Genomic DNA, 23,376 nt, shown 5'->3' on the forward strand with positions numbered 1-23,376 from the left:
TGCAAGGATCATCTTGGTAGCCTGTTGAGCGGGAAGCAAGGAAGAGAGCAGGAACCCTCCTCTGGCTACAAGCTACTCCCCGACTGTGGCGACTGACTCAGGGCCAAGGAGCTGAGCTGAAAGGGACAGCTTTCCCCTAGACAACAAGCACCCCAACTACGCTCTGGACAAGTGCCCAGGGAATTGCCACGGCACCTTCCAGCACCTCAGGGCCGATAAGAAGAAGAGCACAATACAGTATTTGATTCATTGTGTGGGGGGAAAAGAACCTTTGCTAAGTAAATGGATTCAGAGCCTTGTTGAAGATCTTAATTTTGGTTTTGTTGTAAAATAGTGTGCTGCTTTCCTTTGAAAATGTACAAAGTATCTATGTTAATATTTGTGTAGAAAGGAAAACCAGTTTGAGTACTAGTGTAGATACACGCATTCCAGCAAATATATTTGCAACTGTGATGCGGTCAGTGCTTTGTGATATAAATGCACTTTTTCAATGTCTACTTTCACTTTTAAAATGCAGGTTTCGTGTTTCACCATAAAAGATCTGAAACCTACCTCCATCCCCCTTAAACAAGGAGGGAAGAAAAAAGAGAGGAGAGAAGACCCAGCCTCTCAGAACCTGGAAGCCACTTTCCCAGAGGCTCGTTATTGTTCTCCCTGCTTCATCTTGCCCCATAGCCACGTCCTGTAGCAAGTGACTTTGCAGCTCACGCCACTAGGGGCAGTATACCCCACTGACGCTGGGCTTGGCCACGTGAGCTGCGGGGGGCAGTGACCGCGGGGCCCCTCCAAGCTAGGCTGTAAAAGCTTGCCCTCTGGCTCCTCGGCAGTCAGCATGAAGACAGAATGAGAGACACATGGGGCAGACCTGTCCTCACCGATCTGCATCTTAGATCCAAGCCCGTGTCAGCTCAGGGATTGGCAATCAGCAATTCCCAGCCTGTGGTGCATGCGTAAATATTTAACAACCAGCTTTCTGATTAAAAAAAAAAAAAGTCCTGGGGCGCCTGGGTGGCACAGCGGTTAAGCGTCTGCCTTCGGCTCAGGGCGTGATCCCAGCGTTCTGGGATCGAGCCCCACATCAGGCTCCTCTACTATGAGCCTGCTTCTTCCTCTCCCACTCCCCCTGCTTGTGTTCCCTCTCTCGCTGGCTGTCTCTCTCTCTGTTGAATAAATAAATAAAATCTTTAAAAAAAAAAAGTCCTGATTTGCGGCATTTGCCATTTTCAGTGGTCTAAATACTGATTTCACCATAGCTGATTTGAAACTACCATCATGAAGCCACTGAATGCAGAGCTGGGAAGAGACGCGCCATAGCGCCCCATTCCATGGTCTTTCCACTGGACAGATAAAACAGGCACGAATAATCTCAGGAGTACGGAAATGTAGTAAAATAATGAGGAATTGGGAGCATTTGAAAATGTGATCTTTGTTTTTAATGTAAGTTCTTTAATTGTAAGTTTATACCATTTAATTTTAAATTAATGGTGTGTTTTAACAACTGTTTACAAGGTTCCTTATCATGAGCTGTTCTGAGTTGGGTCCAGGATACCACTCCCCCAGCTGACTCGCAAATGCGTGGATGAGAATAAATGAGTTTTAAGCCTCTGCAATTCGGGGTGGTTTGTTACACAGCAGTACTGTGGCAGTAACTAACCCCAAAGCTATGTCAAAATATCCACCAAGACCCCCTCTCCAAATTCCTAGCATCAGGCCCTCTGTGACCATAGGGTCACAGATGAGGTCACAGCCTCATGGAGCCTGGGGCGGGCACCTCCCCTTGCCCTGCCAGAGGATCTGATGAAACAGGCTTGGATTCCAATCTGAGCACCGGACTGGCAGTCAGGAAGCCTAACCCTGCACCCAACATTCTGGAGACCAAACTTCAATAAGATACTTCCCATCCCATCCCCATCCTTGACCCTTGAGAGGTCCCTACTTAGACCCACTGATGGGTCTCACTGCTCAGCCTGGTGTAACGCTGGCCCCTCTTGCTAGATGTCATGGCCTCTGAAGATCTATGTGTGCCACCCACCTCCCCCCACCGCCTATGTGACCGGGGCCATCCCCCCGCTAAAAATCTCAGCACCCTCTAATAGCTCCATTTCTAATAGAAATACCACTTTACTTTCTACCGTTTGTGTTATAGGGGAAAATCGGCTTTTCCTCCTTCTTTACAAACACTTAATTCTTTTGGCTCATAAAATAGGCTCTCTTAACCTGCACATTCCCCCACAGATTCTTCCTCTTAGGAGGACATGCTTCCCAGGAAGCAGGCCAATCTGGCAAAACCCAATTTGCCAAATGATCCTTTTGCCCGACGGCCAGTTCGCCGGACTGCTGAGGATGTTTTTGATGTTTTCCTTTTACGTCCCAGCTGGAGCCCATGCCTCTGTCAGCCCAGCTCTGCTGAGCGCGGGTTCCTGAGTATCACGTGTTCCAGACACCTGCACGTCCCCAGTGCCCAGCAGTTTCACGTGGGTGGCCTTCTCTTCAATGTGGTTCCCCGTGTTTATTTTCTTGAACTTGCCCTCCGCCTCTGGGCCATCAGCAAAATTATTGTCATCAGAGCCTTTGACCAGGTTAACAAATTTGACTAATGTTTGATAAGCTGGCCCACAGCCCTTTTCACCTCCCTACCAGGTAACTCAGTGGCCTATGAATAATGTTCTAACATTCAGGACTCCCTATTAACGCCCCCATCTTCACTGTAACTTCCTCCCCCAGTCCCACCCCAGCTCCTGCCTTCCCCAAGAGACGACGTGTACATCCTATGCCAACCCCCAAATCCACACACCCCCACCACCCCCACTCTCCCCCTCCATGTGCTGGAGCTGATTCTCACGGTTACATGAGAATCGATTGTGCGCATCTCCTCCCAGTCTGCATTCAGTGACGTCGTGTTGAACTCAGCTGAAATTAGCAAAGGCTGCAAGTCGAACCCCATCCCCATCCAGCCCCCGGCGCTGATAAACATTTACCAGCATACTACTGCCCACAGATAACAATACCCTGTCCACCCTTCCCTTCCAGCTGCTCAGAGAAGCCTTCCCAGAATCCAGGAGCCTCAGCTGGTCAATCCCTGCTCTGAATTCACAGTTTGTCCCTGTAAGTACGCATCTGGCACGTGGACATCTGGCAGTTGGAGGGTACTACATTCGCATTTGGGAGGCGTGCATTCTCAGTGAAGACAGTGTTGGCTCTTGGAAGGGCAACAAAGTCTTAGCTATTACAATGCTTTGCGGCTCTCCAAAGGGCCATGGTACATAAACAGATACAAAGGACAACTGCAGCATTCAGTTTCATGAGGAGGGGGCCTGGTGATTAGGAAAGAAATGCTTAAAAAGGCTCTTTGGGAGGCAGGCAAGGATAATAAAAACAGATTCAGAGACATTGCTCTAGCGTGGAAGACATGCAGGTGTACGGGATGCATGCCGACTTTATGAGACAATATTTAGGAAAATATTATGCAATTTTTTACATGATGGATTGAATGTGATTTTGAAGCATTTGGGTTGGGGCCTTGGGTGTATTGTTCATGAAAAACAGTACACTGTGGAATGGGGAGCCTGAAGGTACAATACGATTATATGAACTTCCCTCTGCTATTACTCTCATGACATCCCCCTTGGCCTCGCAGCCATCACGGGGGCATTGGAAACGCATCTTTCCCCCCTACGAAGAGGTAAGTAACCCAGTGGGAGAGGGATCTGGGAAGACCGCCAGTGTGGCTTTGACTGCTACTTCTTGGAGGTAGGTCTGGACCCTCGAGGCTGAGCTCGGGCAAGTGGCTCTGTCTCCACAGGCACAAAGCTTTGCTTTCTTCCCCTTGTGGATGGAGCAGAGGGCACCATTAGGCTTTTAAAGTGACAAAAACAACTTCTTTGTGGTAAATGACCACCAGGGTGAGAGAAAATTTGAAGAGTTGAAAACTCAGCTCTAGTGTGGAGACCTACCTAGAAAACACATGATTCCCAGAGAAATGTCATTCTTGCTGGAAACAGAATTCTGGAGGAAGCCTGGAGGATGGGCATACAACTCCCCCATGTTTGTAGACCATGGAAGCTTGAAGGTTTGGGGGACAGCCCTCCCCAATGCCCAGGGTCTGCTACTGCCATTGCTAAGAACCCACACCACTGGTGTGCGTGCCAGGGGCCAGAACATTCATCATACATGTGACGGGACAGGATTGTAAAACTATCTATGGATAAACTATCCTTCATTAGGCTTCAGGCATTTTAAGGGACTTGAAGATATTTTTAAAGTCATATGTTTACTTTATGCAGTCAAATTTGAGAACCTAACCACCCCCCCAGGATAGGTCTGATTGTTGATGTATTATTCCATTTAACCTTCAAAACTGCCCCACGCCAGCAGGCATTTCATTTGACCATCATTTTTCCAAGATTTAACCCAGTATTGAGAGGCCCAGAAACACACAGCCTGACACCACCCTATACTGGTACATATACTCCTTCCTATTTAAACTTCTCACTTCCCAGAGGGCAGGGATGGTGCTGGCTACCTCACACAGCTCAGCACAGCCTGGCTCCAGGTCGGGGGGATGAATAGAATTGATCTGAGGACACCCCCCCCCCCGCCCCACAGTGGTTCTCCTTTAAGCATCACACCCTCTCCGCTCAGACAGGGGGTTTGAAATACAATTAATCCTAAAGCCTTTTAAGGAGAAACAGAGTCCAAAGCATGAAGCCACCCCCCCCCCCGGGGGTAGTAACAAGGCCTATCTGTACCATCAAAGGCTACCCTCCTCTCAGTGAGAGAGCTTTCTGCATCAGGCCCAAAACTCAAAAATGGGCTGAACTGTGGGTGACCACCTCCAAAAGAGCCACAGGCAGTCCCCCGGGAGCTTGGTCAAAGTGCTTCCCAAAATACAACCCCTTACCTTCTGGCCAGCCCGAAGTCAATGATTTTAATTTGATGTCCTGTCTGATTGACACACAGTATGTTCTCCGGCTGGGAAAGAAAGAGAGGTCTGCTTAGCTCAACCAGCAGCCCAGAAGGTGTGCAACCCCCACACATATGTCAGTAGGCCTCAGTTGCCCAACCTCCAAGAGAATGAATGGGTCAGGACAGTCCTACAGGGATATTTAGATCAGGAAGACAAAGTGGGCTGGCGTGAGACAAGAAGGAGTGGTTTGGACTGTAGGGAACTGGGGGACTTCTGCCCTGTGTAATGCAGTTCCAGCCGCTGGTCACCACGCAGGAATGCAGGCGCAGTGGCTCAAGAGAGGCCAGAGTACAGGTTTTTATGTGAAAATTCCATGCTTTTAAATATTGACGACTCAAACTTAAACATACGTCCATGTGTGGGACTTAAACAGAACGCCTCTGTGATACAGACTTGGCCCACAAGCTGCTTGTCTGAGACTGTTGGCTTGAGGTCATGGTTCCAAACCCTGACTGCACATTAGAATGATTAGGGGATTTCTCAAAAGCCCCAGGGTCCAGGCTCCAACCCTGACCAATTACGTCACAGAATCTCAGGGGTGGGAAGCAAAGCCTCAGTAGTCTTCGAGGAGATCAGCGCTGCTCAATGCCAGTCTCCCATTAGGTGGTGATAGCTGTGACCCATGGGATGGAGGCGGTGGTCTTGACATGCTTCTCCTCTCAAGTCCTTCAGATCAGCTCTGAGGCTCAGAGGGAGCCTGGAACGATGGTTGCTGCTCGTGCAAAACAAATGTGGATGGGGTGGGGGGGTGCACGTGGAGGATTCTTAGTAGAACAGCCCTGGAGACCCGAGGCCAAGTGCCTGAGGTCTAGGGGTCTATTGTGTGGGTCTGTGTCCCTAGATGAGTCCCTTCCCATTCCTGAAACCTCAGTGTCTCCATCTGTAAAATGGGAATAATAACCACTTCCTGCCTTCCTCCTGGGAAGCTATGAGGATCAAATCACATAACATGCATGAAAACACTGTACAGCTTTCAAAGCAAATGTCAGGTACTATTTCTCCCAACAGAAGGTTTTATTGTAACATTTATTTATGTTACAATGGAGTCATGCAATTGCTCAGCTAGGAGCAGGAGGATGGTGATTTAAAGTCTCCATGTCTTCTTTATAAGGTCTAGAATAACACTGTCCCATAGAACTATAATGTGAACTACATATATAATTTAAAAATTTTCTAGCTGTCACAGTAAAAAAATCAAAAGAAATAAATGAACCTAATTTTTATAAATTATTGAAATATAGATAATAAATATAAATAAGTAGGATGATATCATAAAATCCATCATTTTAAAGTGTACAATTCCATGGGTTTTAGTATAGTCAGAGACTTATGTAATGATCACCACTATCTAATTTTAGTACATTTTTATCTCTTCCCAAAAAAAACACAACTCATCCCCTTCTGCAGTCACTCTCCATTCTCTCCTGCCCCTGAATCTTGTAACCACTAACATATTTTCTGTCTCTTCGGATTTGCCTGCTCTGGACATTTCATATAAACAAATCATACAAACACTGGCCTTTTGCACCTGGCTTCTTTCATTTAGCATAATGTTTTTTTTTTTAAGATTTTTTATTTATTTATTCAACAGAGATAGAGACAGCCAGCGAGAGAGGGAACACAAGCAGGGGGAGTGGGAGAGGAAGAAGCAGGCTCATAGCGGAGGAGCCTGATGTGGGGCTCGATCCCACAACACCAGGATCACGCCCTGAGCCGAAGGCAGACGCTTAACCGCTGTGCCACCCAGGCGCCCCTAGCATAATGTTCCTGAAGTTCATCCATACTGTAGTATGTATCAGTACCTCCCTCCTTCCTTTTCAGAGCTGAATAATATTCCATTGTGTGGCCATACTCTATTTGTGTATGTATTCATCCGTTAGTGAATATTCAGGGTGTTTTCACTTTGGAGCTATTATGCATAACGCTGCTAAGAACATTTATGTACAAGTTTCGGTGTTGACTTATGTTTTCGATAGTCGTGAGTACATACCTAGAGGTAAAATTACTGGGTCATGCGGTAACTTGGCACTTAACATTTTAGGAACTGCCAAACTGTTTTCTAAAGTGGATGCACGATTTTACAATCTCATCGGCAACGTATGAGAGTTCCAATTTCTCCACATCGTAGCCAACATTTCTTACTGTCATTTTTATTTTTTATTTTAGCTTAGTCTAATGGGTGTGAAACAGTATCTCACTGTAGTTTTGATGCGTATTTCTCTAATGACTCATGATGTTGTGAATCTTTTCATGTGCTTATTGTCCATTTGTATATGTTTATTGGATAAATGTTTATTCAAATCTTCTGCCCGTCCTAAAATTTCTCTTTCAATTATTATTGAGTTGTAAGATTTCTTTACATATTAGAGATACAAGTCCCTTATTGTTTGGAAATATTTCTTCCATTGTGTGGGCTGTCATTGCACTTTCATGACGATATCCTTTGAAGCATAAAGGTTTTTAATTTTGATAAAGTCTAATTTATCTATTTTTCTTTTCTAGCTTTTTCTTTTGAGTCATTTCTAAGAAATCACTGCCTAATAAGCCAAGGTCACAAAGATTTACCCCTATGTTTTCTTCTAAGAATTTTATAATTTTAGGTTTTACATTTAAGTCAAATCCATTTTTTTGTGTATAGTATAAGTGTATTTTTTGCATGTGGACCATCAGGCATGGTGTCCATTGAAAAGATTATCCTTTCCTCATTGGATTGTCATGGCACAGTTATCAAAAAATCAATTGACCACAAATATAAGGGCTTGGCTTTGGACTCTCGGTTGTATGCCATCAAGCTATCTATTCATCCTCACACACATAACTCATTGTTTTGGTTTCTGCAGCTTAGCTGTAAATTTTGAAATTGGCAAATGTGCATCCTTCAGCTTTGCTCTTCTTTCTCAAGATTGTTTTTGCTATTCTGCATCCCTTAAATTCCCATCTGGATTTTAGGATCGGTGCATTAATTTCTGCAAAGAGCCAGCTGCAATTTTGATAGCGACTATGTTCAATTTGTAGATCAACTATTGTCATCTTAACAAAATTAAGTCTTCCAATCCATGACCATGGGATGTTTTTCCACTTATAGGTCTTCTTTAAATTCTTCTAAATTTTCTATGGTTTTAAGAACATAAGTCTTGCACTTCATCTGTTAAACTTATTCCAATGTATTTTATTCTTTTCAATATTTCAGTAGTCCACCGTTCTTCATGCAGGATACATTCCAAGACCCCCAGTGGATGTTTAAAACCATAGCACCGAATCTCATATATGTTACGTTTCTTTATATACATACCTATGATAAACTTATAAATAACCTATAAATTAGGCAGAGTAAGAGATTAACAACTAATAACAAAACAAAACAATTATAAAAATACACTATAATAAAAATTATGTGAATGTGGTCTCTTTCTCAAAATATCTTATTCTACTATACTCAGCCTTCTACTTGTGATGACAAGAGATGACAAATTGCCTATGTGATGAGAAGTGAGGTGAATGACATAGGCATTATGATGTAGTGTTCAGCTGCTGTTGACCTTCTAACCACACATCAGAAGGAGGATCACCTGTTTCTGGACTGCGGTCAACCACAGGTGACTGAAACCATGAAAAATGAAACCAGTGATAAAGGGAGGACTAATGTGGAATCTTTTTCTTAATTTTATTTACAGATTATTGATTGCTAGATATAGAAATACAATTGATAATTATACATTTGTCTTATATCTTTTAACCTTGCTGAACTGATTCATTTGTTCTAATAGTTTTCCTCCACCTTCCTTAGGATTTTCTCTATGCCAGATCATGTCTGAGAATAGAGGCAGTTTTACTTCTGCCTTTCCAATCTGTATGCCTTTTATTTCTTTTCTTGCCTAATTGTCCTGGTTAGAACCTCAAGTACAATGCTTAATAGTAGTGGCAAGAGCAGACATCCTTGTTTTGTCCCTGATCTTAAGGGGAGAGCATTTAACCTTCTACTATTAAGTATAATGTTAGCTGTGGGTTTTCCATAGATGGCCTTTATCAGGTTGCAGAAGCTCCCTTCTATACCTACTGTGTCTAGTGTTTTCATCATGAAAAGTTGTCTGAAATTGTCAAATCGTTTTCTGCATCTATTAAAATGATCATGTGATTTTGTCCTATATTCTATTGATATGGCATATTACACTGATTGATTTTCATGTTGAGCCAACCTTGCATTTTTAGGATAAATCCCATTTTGTCTTGTGTATGATCCTTCTTATATGTTGTTGTGTTTAGTTTATTGATATTTTATGGAGGATTTTTGTATCTATATTCATAAGGGATATTGGTCTATAGTTTTCTTGTGATGTTTTTGTCCAGTTTGGGTATCAAAATGAGACTGGCCTCAGGGTGCCTAGCTGGCTCAGTAGGTACAGTGTGTGACTCTTGATCTCAGGGTTGTGAGTTCGAGCCCCACACTGAGTGTAGAGATTACTTGAAAATAAAATCTTTTAAAAAAAGAAGATGACACTGGCTTCATAAAATGAGTTAGGAAGTGCCCCCTTATCTTCTATTTTTTGGAAGAGTTTGTGAATAATTGGTGTTAATTCCTCTTTAAATTAAATCTTCTTTAAATTGGTAGGATTCACCAGTGAAGCCACATGGGCCTCGGCTCTTCTCTGTGGCTAATTTTTGATACTGATTCCATCCCTTGTTACAGGTCAATTCAGATTTTCTGTTTCTTCTTGAGTTAGTTTTCAGTGGTTGTGTCTTCTTAGGAATTTGTTCATTTTATCTAAATTATCTAACTTGCTGGCATACAATTTTCATAGTACTCCCTTATAATCCTTTTCTCTTTCTGTAAGGCTGGTAGTGATGTCCTTTCTTTCAATCTTGATTTTAGTAATTTGAGTATTTTCTTTTTTTATCTTGGCCAATATAGCTACAGATTTGACGATTTATTGATCTTTCCAAAGAACCAACTTTTGGTTTCTTTGATATTCTCAATTATTGTTTATCTATTCTCTGTTTCATTTATTTCTGCTCTACTCTTTATTATTTCTTTTCTTCTGCTATTTTGAGTTTAACTTACTCTTCTTTGTTTCATTTCTTAAGGTGGGATGTTAGATTACTGATTCAAGATATTTCTTCTTCGGGGCGCCTGGGTGGCACAGTGGTTAAGCGTCTGCCTTCGGCTCAGGGCGTGATCCTGGCGTTGTGGGATCGAGCCCCACATCAGGCTCCTCCGCTATGAGCCTGCTTCTTCCTCTCCCACTCCCCCTGCTGTGTTCCCTCTCTCGCTGGCTGTCTCTATCTCTGTCAAATAAATAAATAAAATCTTTAAAAAAAAAAAAAAGATATTTCTTCTTCTTTAATATCAGTGTTTGTAGCTACAGATTTCCTCCTGCCTTAGATGTATCCCGTAAGTTCTAGTATGTTGTGTTCTCATTTTCATTCATCTGAAAATATTTTCTAAAACTTAACTCCAATAACGTATTTTCTTTAACCCAATATGCCCAATATTTTATCATTTCAATAGGTTATCAACATGAAAGATATTGATGAGCTATTTTCCATTCTTTTTTCATATTAAGACTTAGAAATCTGCTGTGTGTTTTGTATTTACAGCACGTCTCAATTCAGGTACTAAATTTTCATCAGAAATACTTTAGATGTATTTAGATTTCATGAAATTTATAGCTGAAAAGTAAATTCACATATTGAAGTCATTCCAAATATACTTAAAAGTATACTAATACCTAGAGGGTGAGCTTTTAAATTTAAATAAATTAAAATTAATAAGATTTAAAATTCAGTTCCTCAGTCACACTAGCTACATTTCAAGTGTTTAATAGACACATATGGACTTGTGGTTATTGTATTAGACGCAGCTCTGCAGCTCTTTCTCCATGCTTTTTGTGTTTTTTGGTCTTTTTCTTGTTTGTTTTGTTTTGTTTTGTTTTGTTTTGTTTGTTTTAACATCTGAGGGCGCCTGGGTGGCTGAGTCTGTTAAGCGTCTGCCTTTGGCTCAGGTCATGATCCCAGGGTCTTGGGTTGGAGCCCCACGTTGGGCTCCCTGCTCAGTGGGGAGCCTGCTTCTCCCTCTCCCTCTGCTACTGCTCTGCCTACTTGTGCTCTCTCTCTCTCAAATAAATAAATAAATCTTTTTAAAAAATAAACATCTGAAGAATTTTTTAAAACATTTCATTTACTTATTCGACAGAAAGAGCAAGAGTGAGAGAGAGAGCACAAGCACGGGGAGCAGCAGGCAGACCTCACTGAGGAAGGAGCCTGATGCAGAACTCTATCCCAGGACCTGAGCAGAAGGCAGGTAATTAACCAGCTGAGCCACCCAGGTGCCCCACCTTCTTCCTGTTATTAATCCATACCAACCCCTGAGAGGTAGATACTATTATTCCCCATTTTACAATTGATGAGCTTATGCAGATCTATCAGTAAGATCAAGGCACTTACACAAGATCCCATGGCCAGGAAGGGACTGAACCAACACAAGCCCTGTTCCTGGCTGGGAAATGGGCCTTCGCAATGACCATCTCCTGATGCAGAGACACAACGGTTGCCCCAAAGGCTGGTCTTTTTGACCCAGAACCACGGAGCAGAAGCCTGAGCTCCCCCTAACTGCCAACCTCACAGAGCAGCTCATCCAGCAGCTCTGGAATTAGCTCTAGTGATCAAGGGAGCCTGAGGCCAATTCCCTGCCATCGCCATCATTTTCCTCAGTACTCCAACCTTACAGTCTGATGTCAACCAGAAAAGATAGAAGAAGCAATCACCACACCCACGAAGGTCTGGCCAACCTACCTCCCATCTTCTGCGGGGAGCCACTGAAATTCCTAAAAGGAGTGGTAGAGAAACACCCTCCTTTTGGCCCAGCAGAGTGGGAAACCACAGAAACAGCCATCATGTATCAAGGGCTGACTACCAGCCCGGCACTGCACCCAGTGCATGACACGCTTACGACAATCCTAGCAAACAAGAGAGTGCAACGCACTCATCTGATGGAATACCACATGGCCCTTAAAGAGAATGAGAGATGTCTACGATGTACTATTAACTTATGAAAGGTGAGTTTAAAACCAGGATGTGTGACATGATCACCTTTGTGTTTGTGTATCATGCCAAACAGCGAATAGAGAGGACTGCTTAGCACAGACTGGATGGGAAGAATTTTCACTGTGTATTTTATACATTTCTATATTGTCTATATTTGTTATGTTTCTATTTTAATTTTTTAAACTGATCTTAATTTTTTTTAAGTTTTACGTTTTTAATTTAAATTCCAGCTACTTGGCATCTAGTGTAATATTAGTTTCAGGTATACAATTTAGTGATTCAACACTTAGATCCAACATCCAGTGCTCATTACAAGTCTACTCCTTAATCCCCATCACCTATTTACCCCATCCCCCTCCCCCCTCCCCCCTGGCAACCATCAGTTCGTTCTCCATAATTAAGAATCTATTTCTTGGTTTGTCTCTCTCTAAAGATATCTTTAAAGAAAAGAAGGTCATTGTATCATTTAATCTTCAAATAACACTGAAAGACGTACAATTAACCACATTTTACAGAGGAGAGAACTGAGGTTCAGAGAGCCAGCACGACTCATTTACTCCAGAGCTAGGAGATGGCAGAGAGCCAGGAATGGAAGCCAGGATTGTCTGCTGAGAGAGCTCTTTAAGGTAAGAGGGCAGCAGAAGCTCAGGAACCCTGCCCCCCCCCGCCAACATGCCCAGGTGGAGCCTGACCTTGAGGTCCAGGTGCAGGATGTAGTGTTGATGGAGGTAATGCACACCCTCACAGATCTGCTTGGTGAACAAGATCACATCCAGTTCGGTCAGCTGGTACTTCTCCTCTGTGATCCGGTCAAAGAGTTCACCCCCATCCACACTGCCAGGGCAAAGAGAGAGGCAAGCGCTGGCCTAAGCAAGGCTCTCAGAGGACTTGTCCACTCGTATCACCAAGAGTCAGAAGAGGCCGACCCAGGTAAGCCTAAGGGTGCCGCTGCCATCTGGGGTTTTATGGAGATCTTTGTTCTGGCCTGTTCCCAGCTCAGAGTGCGGGTGGTAAAAAGGAATTGATGAGCCAAAAGGAAGACTGGGGATTATCTTCAGTGTTGATAATCCAGGCTCATTCTGGATATTCAGGGTCAAGGTTATAAACTCATTTGCCTACAGGGGCCAATTAGTACTTACATGACAAGGACCCAAAATGGGCAAAAAAGACCAGAGATGAGACAAAAGTTTTCATAAAATACAGTCCTTACTCTATCTTTTGTTTTTTCACTCTTGGTAGAGACCTGACATGACAAACCCTACCAGAAGGAAAACAGCAACACAAGCACAAAAATAAATGGCCTCTGAGCCTGGACCTCAACTTCAGGGGTAGTTGGGAATGGTGGGGACTGTGGCAGCTGGGAGACTGGTTGCCCTGTCGACAAAGGTCGGTCAGTAGAAGCCCCAGCACACCATTTCCAGCTGGAAATGCAAGTCCAGCTTTACTAGATCTTTCACATTTTTAGGAAAAGCAAGATATCTGCGTTTCAATGTAAAATTTCCCGATTTCCAATTAACACCTAAATCAATTATTAAAAATTGTGTAGGCCAAACTGACATATATCTACAGGTCAGTCAGGTTTACTGCTGGTTTATGACAAATGGCTTTGTCCTCCATGCTCCATATTGGAGGTGATGACATTCCTTGGATATCCCGGAGAGGGGACGGGAAAGGGAGAGTTTTGCCTAGAACCACGGCTCCAAGCCCTAGTCCTGAGTCCTGGCCCACAGAGAAGTCACCGCTCCACCTCCCAAGACACTCACTACTCCATGACGAGGGTAAAGCTGTTCTTGCTCTCAAAGGCGTCATAGAGCTGGATCAGGTTCACATGGCTGAGCTGGTTCATGATGGTGACCTCGTTCTTCACATCCTCCTTGCAGCATCAGACGGGAGAGGAGTTTCCAAGAAATGGGTCAGGAAGATGAGCCAGCTGTGCCTCCCAAGACACACGCATGCCCACATCCTCCTTTCCTGCTCTCACATCAGGTCTCCAACTCACCACCCAAACCAGGTTCTTACAATAGAAGGGACCTTACTGCAATCCCCCTGTTCCACAGATAGGAAACCTGAGGCCCAAGAAGGAAGCCTGGAGGTCCAGAGGGACCCTGCTGCCCAGGGTGTGAGGTGATATGCTGAGCAGAGTGCGGGAGTCATGGAAAAGAGGCAGGGAAGGTGGCAGGATTATTCCTGATCAGCATGCGGGGCCTGGGGCAGCATGGGGCCAGGGGGCCAAGAAGAAAGCATAGGAGCCCTGAGCGTGGCCCAAGGTACTGGCTGGCCCAGGGCAGCTGCCTCACCCGGTCCTTGGCACTCTTCACTTTGATGATCTTGGCTGCCAGCGAGAGGCCTGTGGACTTCTCCGTGCACCTGTGCACCTGGCCGAACCGGCCCCTGCCGAGACAGGATGGTGCGGCCGGCTGAGAGCCCAAGAGGCTCACTCCATGCAAGGCGGGCCATCCCGTACCCCCGGCTTTCTGGTCCCGCCCTCTGTTCACACACACCATGGGGATCGCCCCGCACCCTGGAGGTACGACAGTCATCACCCCCACACCACACAGGTTATCCTGAGAAGACCTTCTTCACCCTATCGTAAGTGGTCTGTGCTACAGCCCAGGGGACTACCGCCCTCCCTCCACACCACCCGGACGGCCCTAACACCGCCGGGGTGTGGTTCCCACGCCCCTACCGTGTGGGCTCTCGGGCACTCACCCACTCTCTGTGGGCTACCCACTGGCTAGCACGCTGTGCTCGCTACCCCACTGCCGGCCCTGGCTCCTGATTAGCCCCTCCCTGAGAAGAATCCAGCAGCTCAGGTCTCCAGGTGTGTCTGCCCCCACCCCTCCCGCTCCTGCCCGACATCAAGGCAGAAGCCCACCTACCCTCCCAGGACGTCATGCTGGCACACTGTGTACCCTGCCGAGGTCGAGGTCTCCTTGACGCTCACCACCCGGTGCTCGAAGGGGGCGGGTGGGGCTGGGCTGTCATCTGTGTGGGAGACAATAGCCCGTGAGCCTCCCCCGTGCAGCCCCCACCTCCCGGTCACCCGCTTGGGTCAAGTGACAAGCCTGTCGCCCTTCTCAAGGATCACCTCATCGGAGTCACCCGCATGGCAGAGGCCCAAGCTGACTTTCAGAGAGGTGAGGTGACGGGCCCAACGGCACACAGTGAGTCAGTGACGGACGGTACTCAAACCCGAGTCTCCCATCGTGCACAGTGGTGCTCTGTGCAAGATGGAGACGTTCTACCCAGTGTGTTCACTGAGGCTGAGGGGGGATCCAGGCAGGATCAGTGCAGCCTCCGATCCCCTCACAGGGCAAACGGCCCACGAGGCAGCCCGGAGCGGGTCAGCTTCTGGGGGTGGGCTGGCAGTGGACCGTGGGCCTGCAGGGGAAACAGGGGACAGTGGCACTTGCGGAGAGAAAAATGGTCTAAGTTCTTGGGGAAAATCTTGCCCTTCGGAGGTAGTATGAACCTAGAAATGCTGCATGAAATGGAGAGAGGAATAAATCAGAACACCAAACACAATGACTTCAACTGGTTTGCGTATTAAGGGCTGGGAAACTCCGTGGCGGGAAGTCAGCGGCTTGGGTTGGGTTTTTCCGGGCTTGTCATGGTTCACTCAGCGTGTTCCACCGGCAGCTCTCATGCCTCTGCAACCATACACCCAGTGCCATGAAAACATGGCTATGTCCTCCGAGTTCATCTTAAGAAGAGCAGCTTTTTGCTCCCCAAGTAGAAGTCTGAATTTGCCTTGAGATGATGTTGCTCACTCCTTTTTGTATCTGCAAGGGCAAACCCTGAGCCCTGGACCGCAAAGGTAAAGAGCATGGGCTGCTGCTGCTGCTGCTGTTTTTCTGGGACCTAGAGATGCTCGGAGAGCCTGGAAGCAGAGTGTGTGTCACAGAGATTCCAAATCTAGAATTTGGCTCGAAGGTTCCTTTGCTGCACACTACGTGAGTGGCTAGAGAGCCACGAGGTTTGCACGCAAGGTTCTGGAGCCAGCCAGTCAGGGGCAGATCCTGGCTCCGTCACTGTCTCCGGGACCCCGAGAGTGTCCCTTGACCTCTCCCGTGTTTCCATTCATCCCCACTGCACAGGCCTGTGAGGGAAAACGCCGGCACAGAGGCACAGGGCTCGGCACACAGAGCCCTCGGCACACAGAGCCCTCAGCTCACATTCGCTTTATCACCACCCCCCCTCTGAAAGGACTCTGGAGTCTCAGCCTGGTTTCAGCGGCGTTTCAGGAATGAAAGGAGGCCTTTGTCCACATGTGGACCGAGTCATACAGGTGGAGAGGAAGCAGCTGGAGATGTCACTGTGACAGGGTATGACCTGTCAGAACAGACAGCCTTTCCTCAGGGACTTCCTGAAATTCCAGGGCAGGAAATCAGCCAAGGTGGCCTTCCTCCCGCCACATGGGATGAGGGCTCAGACCAAGCAGAGTGTGACCCTAAGCGCCAGAGGAGTTGAGGGCATTTGGGTCACGAGAACACAAGGATGCCTCCCACTACCACTGGGACAGAAAGCAGGTCAGCAGCCCCACCACACCTCTCTGTACCCCGGGATGAGAACTCACTGGGTGCGTGGCCAATATTAACACCAGTTAATAGATGCTCTTTTTAGCAGGGCCTTCTCTGGCTCAATCCAGAACGACACCAATGGTGGAGAGCTCAGGCAGGCTGGTGGCTTTGAGAAGTCCACCCAGTTGAGCCACACGGGCTCCTTCCTCCCCACCTGCTACAGTCACCCCCAACTCAGCCCGCTGCTTCTCCACGCCTTGCTCTCCAGCCCCAGCAGGTACTGGCAGACTGTTCCAGGTCTCGGACTCCCCCAGACCCACCTTCTTTCTCCCTGGAAGCTGCAGGAAGGCTGCCTAGGAGGAGGCCCCCAAACCTACACACCTTGGGGCACCCAGCCATGGGTTCACTTACCCAGAACCACGCTGCCCGCCTCAGCTCCAAGGGGCGTCCTCCTTCCTGCTTCAGCTCTGCCCACACCCCCGGCTGTGCAGTCCTGCCGAGACTCGGGGTTTCCTGCTCCCACGCCTTTGTCCTGCTGCTCGCCCGGGGCTCCAGCATCGTCTCCGTTGTCCCTCCTGGCCCCGCTTGGTCCCGTGGTGGACTCGGCCCCAGGCCCCAGCTTCTCCTCTGCCTTTGCTCCCTCATGGGTGCTCCGTTTCCGCAGGGCGGAAATCTTGCTGGCTCCTTTCGGGATCTGTTTTTCTGACTTGGTTGCAGGGGTCTGGGGCGTGGGCCCAGGTGGGGTCTGGGGCGTGGGCCCAGGTGGGTCCTGCTCACCTGGGTGGGCAGCCGCTGGAGCCTCCACGGGGGGCGTGGGTCTGAGGCTGCCCCCTCGGGTCACAAGCAGCTCCCCGGGGGTATCCGTCTCCTGCACGTGGATGGAGATCCTGGGGCGGAGAGAAAATACGGCCTTAAAAGCAAGGACTTTCGAGTCACCACAGACCTGGGTTCAAACGCCTGTTGTGTCCACTCAATGATCATGACCTATTGGCCTCAGTTTCTCATCCAGAAAAAGGGTCCTTGCGGTTACTGTAATAGTAAGGTAGCTTGTGTTTAGAACCAGCAGACCCCAACCCCTGACCACCTCTGTGCAGATAGGACCCCAGGAGAGGCCGGATTCAGGGAGATGGTACCATCTGCTCTCAGGATTCCAGTGGACGAGCGGCCAGGGAAGGCTGGGGTAACCTGTGATGGACACTGTGGGCACCAGATGCCTCCGAAGGCCTTAGAAACCTGCTTCTGCCCCAGGAGGACTGTGGCCTGGAGGCGGAGACCTGGGCTCTCCTACTAGGAGAAACAGTGAACCAAGCCAAATACCGCACTGGAAACCCCAGGTCAGACATGCTTTATTAAAATCAGGCAACCGCGGGGCACCTGGGTGGCTCAGTTAAACATCCAATGCTTGATTTTAGCTCAGGTGTTGACCTCAGGGTTGTGGGATCGAGCCCCATGTGAGGCTCCCCCGCTCAGTGGGGAGTCTGCTTGAAATACTCTCCCTCTCCCTTTGCCCCTCCCCGCACACGCTCTCTGCCTCCCAGATAAATAAATAAATAAAATCTTTAAAAAAAAAAAAATCAGGCAACTGCTCACAGACACTGGACTTCTCATTCCTCTTGAACAAATAGGTCTGGCTGTGCTGGGCACGTCTGCATAGCTGAGAAGCAGCTCCCCTTCCTGACAGACCCTATTGCACACAGGCAATGCCACCGGGCCCACTTCACGTCCATTTTCATTACCCAGACCTTGCGATGGTGGGTTTGGGACCCCAGCTGGAGGTCAGGAAGGCCCTCTGAGCCCTGACGATGTTCAGAGGGAAGGACCTGACCCTGGGAACCATGACCCCCAAGGGTTCGACCCTCCTTCTCAGAGCTGCCCCTGTTCTGACTGCTCTTCACAGCCCCGCTGCTGGGGTCTGTGTGTACTGGGTGGGGCTGAGGAAGTGAGTGTCTGGCATGGACTGAGTCTCGGGCGGGAGCCCAGCAGCCTCATCTCCGGTCTTAGCTCTGGACCATGCTGCTGGACAACTTTGGACAAAGGCCAGCATCAGCTCCCTCTTCTGTCAAACAGAGACGTTGATACCTCACAGAAGGGCTGAGAGTCCACAAAGAGGGAAAGCCCCGGGGGTCCCAAAATGAGGCCCAAGGGGGTGTAGCTGCTGTGAAAAACAGGATGGTGGTTCCTCAAAATTTTAAAAATAGAACTACCTCATGACCCAGCAATTTCACTTCTTAAAACGTATCCGAAAGAATTTAAAACAGAGTCTCAAAGAGGTATTTGTACACCTGCGTTCACAGCAGCATGACTCACAAAACCAAATGTGGAAGCGCCCACGTGTCCGACGAGGGCTGAATGGATCAGCAAAATGTATAAAATCCACACGGTGGAAGATTATTCGGTCTTAAAGGGGAAGGACATTCTGTTACATGCCGCTACCTGGGTGAGCCTCCAGGACGTTGTGCTAAGTGAAATAAGCCGGTCACAAAGGGATTCCATTTGTATAATTCCACGTAGACGCAGCGCCTACGGTAGTCAAACTCAGAGACAGCAGGTGGCCTGGCGGCCAGGATCTGGGCGGTGGGGGAAACGGGAGTTATTCGGTGGCTACAGAGTTTCAGATTTGCAAGGTGGAAATGTCCTGGGATCTGTGTCCCAACGACCTGAATATCCTTAACACTCCAGCACTGTGCACTCACAAACGGTTCAGTTGGTAAATGCTATGTTTTTTTACCATAGTAAAAAAAAGGGGGAGGCTTTTCTCTAGCAGCTGAAGGCCCAGCGCCCTCCCTGAGCTGCAGGCCGTCCTCTCAAAGCTGTGCCTGTTCCTGGATCACCGGACTTGGTACAAGCCTGTCCACAGGCAGCCTTGGGCAGGAGGCCGCCGAAGCCCCCCCAGCCCTGTGCCCCCCGGGAGGAGTGAGTACGGGTTGGTGATGACAGGGGAGGGTGTGAAGGGTGGCATCCACGCCTGGCTCGGGCCTGTCTCCACGGAGGGACACGGGAACCGCAGGGAGCCAGCTGCTGGAAGAGTATCCAGGTGGTCAGGTGGCGAGCTGATAAAGCCAAGAGTCACTGCTGTCCCACTTGGTCTTCACACCGAGCAGGGCACGGGATGACCCCAAAGCACTGCCATGCATTCCCATGACGCTGAGGATCCAAGGCTTTCCCTCCCGCGGCACGGCTCGCCCGGGGCAGGCGCTCCTGAGCAATTACCGCACCGTGTTCCTCCAACTCCCGCCAGGGCCGCAGCACCCCGTACAGGCAGCCGCGGCCCATCAGGGCGGATGCTTGAGTTTAAACTTACTTTCTCAAAATACACTCATGTGCTAGCTGAGGAAGGGCAGGTGTGATGTCTCTGCTTCCTGAGCCGCATGGCAGGTCTAGCGTGCCTGAAATTCAGCTCAGGGCTGAAACTGACATAGAGACCTTTCCCCCCGTGCAGAGTCTTTTGGGGGCCCCTACCAAGTTCACGGAAAGTCCACCCCATCCCTAGATTCCATATTTAGAGCGCTGGCCAGGATCCAGGGAAGCCTGCCAGGAATCCCTCCTTTTAGCTGGTTAAGATCTCCCAGAGGCTCTCATTTCCTTCCTGAACAAAGGCACACAAATGATCTGGGCTGCTCTGCCAGTCACCATAGCACACAGACACCAGCTTCCCACCCTGCACCAAGCCTAGGGAAGGGATGGGGCTCTGCTACAGATAAGGACAACCCAGGGCAGGTGCAGGAGGGCACCAGACCCCCTTAAGACAGGGGAGCACCGTACACTTAGTGGGCCGCCCTGGGGGCCGGGATGCACCGCAGTGCTGGGGCACACAGGGCGAGGGAGAGCTTGGCAGTCAGCAGCTCTTCGTTATCCTGCACCGTGTCCTCACCCTGGCCACGGGCTGGTCCTGAGGCTGTGTCCTGAGGACACAACCCCACCTTCAGGACCCCACGAATAATCGTATAATCGTCCTGAAAGCCCCGCAGGATTGACTCAGGCTACACCAACCTCCCTCTGAATCTCCATCCTTCTCTCCCCAACTTAGTATTTGGGACCTAATTAAATGCTGACCTGAGGAGGCGGGATGGTGCAGTGGTTAGGGGTAGATTCTGGAGTCCAAAAACCTGGCTTCAGATTTCAACTTGAGAATCCCTAGCTGTGTGGCCCTGGGCACTCTCAGCCTGTTTCCTCATTTCCACACTCGCCTCCCTGGGATGCTGTGAGAACACGGTGAGATGATGCCTGTGACATGCTTGGCCGATGCCAGCACCTAGGGCTGTGCAGTGAGCCCCAGCTTGTAGCTAGTACAACTGCTCTGAGAGCTGCTGGTTCTCAGCCCTGCTCCACACTGGAATCACCCAAGGAGCTTGTATAAAAAGAGAGAGAGAGAGAAGAGAGGGAGGGAGGGAGGGAAGGATGGGAGGGAGGGAGGGAAGGAAGGGAGGGAGGGAGGAAGGAAAGAAAGGAGGAGGGAAGGAAGGAGGGAGGGAGGGAGGGAGGGAAGGATACCTGAGCCTCACTCCAGACTGAATAAATCAGACTCTGGGCATTGGTATTTTAAAAATCCTTTCAGGTAATTCTGATGGGCACCAGGTGAGAAACAGTGCTCTCAATTCCCCAAAGCAGTGCCTGTGCCTTCTCCTGTCTTCCGCTCATGAAGCTAGCCAGCACTGCAGACCGTGGACATTCGACCCCAGCAGCTAGTTCCTTGGCCACGCTCCAGCTGAGGGGCTGCAGTTAATTCCTTCCCTTGCCCAGCAGGGAGGAGCTCCCCTTACCTCCGAGGTGTTTCTCCACCTCCGTGAGCTGCCTTGGCTTGGACAGGCAGCCCTGGAGTCAGCCTCATGCCTGCCTCTGAGGGCTGCGGGTCAGGCCTATTAAATGACGATCCTTTTTCTGTACCGGGTAAAGCCTCCTGGCTGGTGGGGGCCTCACTGACCCTGTTGGATGCTGCAGACAGTTCCAGGTCAGTCCCAGGGTTCTCAGCGGAGGCTCCAGGAGCTTTGGCTTCCGCCACTGTGGGCAGCGGCAGGAGGCCAGGGGGCACTTGGGCTGGGCCAGGAACTCCTTCTTCCTGCCCTGGCGGGGCCTCCACCTGGGTGGGGAGGTCAGATCCTATCTCTGAAGCATTGACGGGGGTCAGCCTCTCCACTGTCCCCTCTGGCAGGTTCACCTTCTGGCTCTCTGCAGGAAAATAGGCAGCATAAAAATGCATTCCTATATGGAGAACTCTCTCCTAGAGATATTGCAAAGGATATGCAAAGGCTGTTCAGCACGGCGTGTTTCTAATAGGCCGACTGGAATAACCCAGGTGACCATCGGTAGGAGGCTGGTTGTCTAAACCATGGCCCATCATGCAGGAGCACTGCACAGCCATAAAAAATAGCGAGACGCGAATATCTCCAGATGTGGCTGTGGAGCGATCTCAGGATACACCGTAAGTGCTAGAGAGCCAGGTGGAGACAAGTGCATCTGGTGTGCTTCTGTTTGTCTAGAAAGGGTGTGTGTGTGTGTGTGCACGCGCGTGTGTGTGCGCGTGTGAGCGTGCGCGCGTGTGTGCATGCGCGTGTGTGTGTGCATGTGTGTGTGCGCGTGTGTGCGTGCGCGTGTGTGCATGCGCGTGTGTGTGTGCGCGTGTGTGTGTGTGCGTGCACACATGCAGGTGCATGTGTACAACCACTTATAACATGGTCTAAAGACACAAAGAAAGATAAGACAAAAAATGTAGTAAATGGTTCCATATGCAGGGAAGGAACAAGGATAGAAGCTAGACTTCTCTTACTATCCCTGGTTTTGTCAACTGGACTTTAGAACCATGTCAATATTACACAAAATTGTAAAAGAAAATGAAACTTGAATAAAAGCAATCCGTAAAGCTTTAAAGCAAAGTGACAGAGACCTGAGATCCGAGTTGGTGGCATAACTTACACAGAAAGGAGCTAGTCCAAGTGACTTTGAAACAGCAATACACAGGGGTATATACATAAAGGGTCAAAGAAAAATGAAAAAAAAAAAAAAGAAGCTTCAACAGTTTTTTAGCGATCACATTGTTGGTGGTGGCATTGGTATTTTTATTCCGAAACCATTATGTGTGCAATACAGCAAATGGGGTCCCACTCACCTTCCCAGGGCCCCCTGATCTCGGCTTGCACAGCTCTGGTGCTCAGCTCATGCTTTGGTTTTGCTCCTTTCTCTTCCACTCGATCTTTGTTCTGAAAGAACAATCATCATCATTGTTCGGACCACAAACATTTGTTGAGCACCTACCATGTGCTTAAAGTAGCAGTATTTATTTTACCTGGTCTCACAGTAGTACTAGAGGGTAGATACTGCTACTGTCAGTCTACAGATAAAGACGCTTACCCAAAGTCACCAAGTTCTTCCTGTGCGCCATCCTACTGGCCGCAAGGGGCAGACCTGACAGGGGCTTCTAAATAGACCGGACCTCAAAGTACTTAGACGAGGGATGGAAAATGAATTTAAAGTGTCAGTTCAGATCAGTGAGTCATGGCTATTACAGTGTTGGCTTGGCTTGGATTCTAAAGTCAGATTCACCCATGCCTGTCTGGGCGGCAAGGGACAGGGAGGAGGGTTGGAAGAGTGCCATGATCAATTAATAATGCCTGCCGGGGAGCTGGGTGCACCCTACCCTCACCTCTTTATAGTACAGTAGTGTGCCCAGAAGCACAGCCTCTCCTTGACTCTTGAGCCAGAACCTGCTGGGTTCAAACCCCATCTTCACCCCTCAGCCAAGATCCTTAACTTCTCTGTATCTCCCTTTCCTCATCTGTGAAATGGGGAGAATAACAGTCTCTCACAGAGTTAGTAAGAGGATCGGGGGAGTCGATCTGTGGGATGTCCTGACGA

The 23,376-nt window shown here is 48.4% G+C and overlaps 1 protein-coding gene across 1 annotated transcript in view; it reads right to left on the reverse strand.

Moving 5' to 3' along the window:
• The window catches only part of MYLK3 (myosin light chain kinase 3), a 35,818-nt gene that overhangs the window by 6,532 nt on the left and 5,910 nt on the right, over positions 1-23,376 (reverse strand). The window contains exons 2-9 of the mRNA XM_008702668.2: positions 22,631-22,721; positions 21,288-21,693; positions 16,939-17,414; positions 14,887-14,992; positions 14,305-14,398; positions 13,771-13,880; positions 12,700-12,841; positions 4,901-4,971 (exon numbers count right to left, since the gene is read on the reverse strand). Of these exons, the coding sequence (XP_008700890.2) occupies positions 4,901-4,971; positions 12,700-12,841; positions 13,771-13,880; positions 14,305-14,398; positions 14,887-14,992; positions 16,939-17,414; positions 21,288-21,693; positions 22,631-22,721 (1,496 nt within the window). The remainder of the gene's footprint in view (positions 1-4,900; positions 4,972-12,699; positions 12,842-13,770; positions 13,881-14,304; positions 14,399-14,886; positions 14,993-16,938; positions 17,415-21,287; positions 21,694-22,630; positions 22,722-23,376) is intronic.

This window comes from Ursus maritimus, unplaced genomic scaffold (genome assembly GCF_017311325.1).
Source record: "Ursus maritimus isolate PB19 unplaced genomic scaffold, ASM1731132v1 scaffold_19, whole genome shotgun sequence".
In the NCBI taxonomy this organism is placed as follows: domain Eukaryota; kingdom Metazoa; phylum Chordata; class Mammalia; order Carnivora; family Ursidae; genus Ursus; species Ursus maritimus.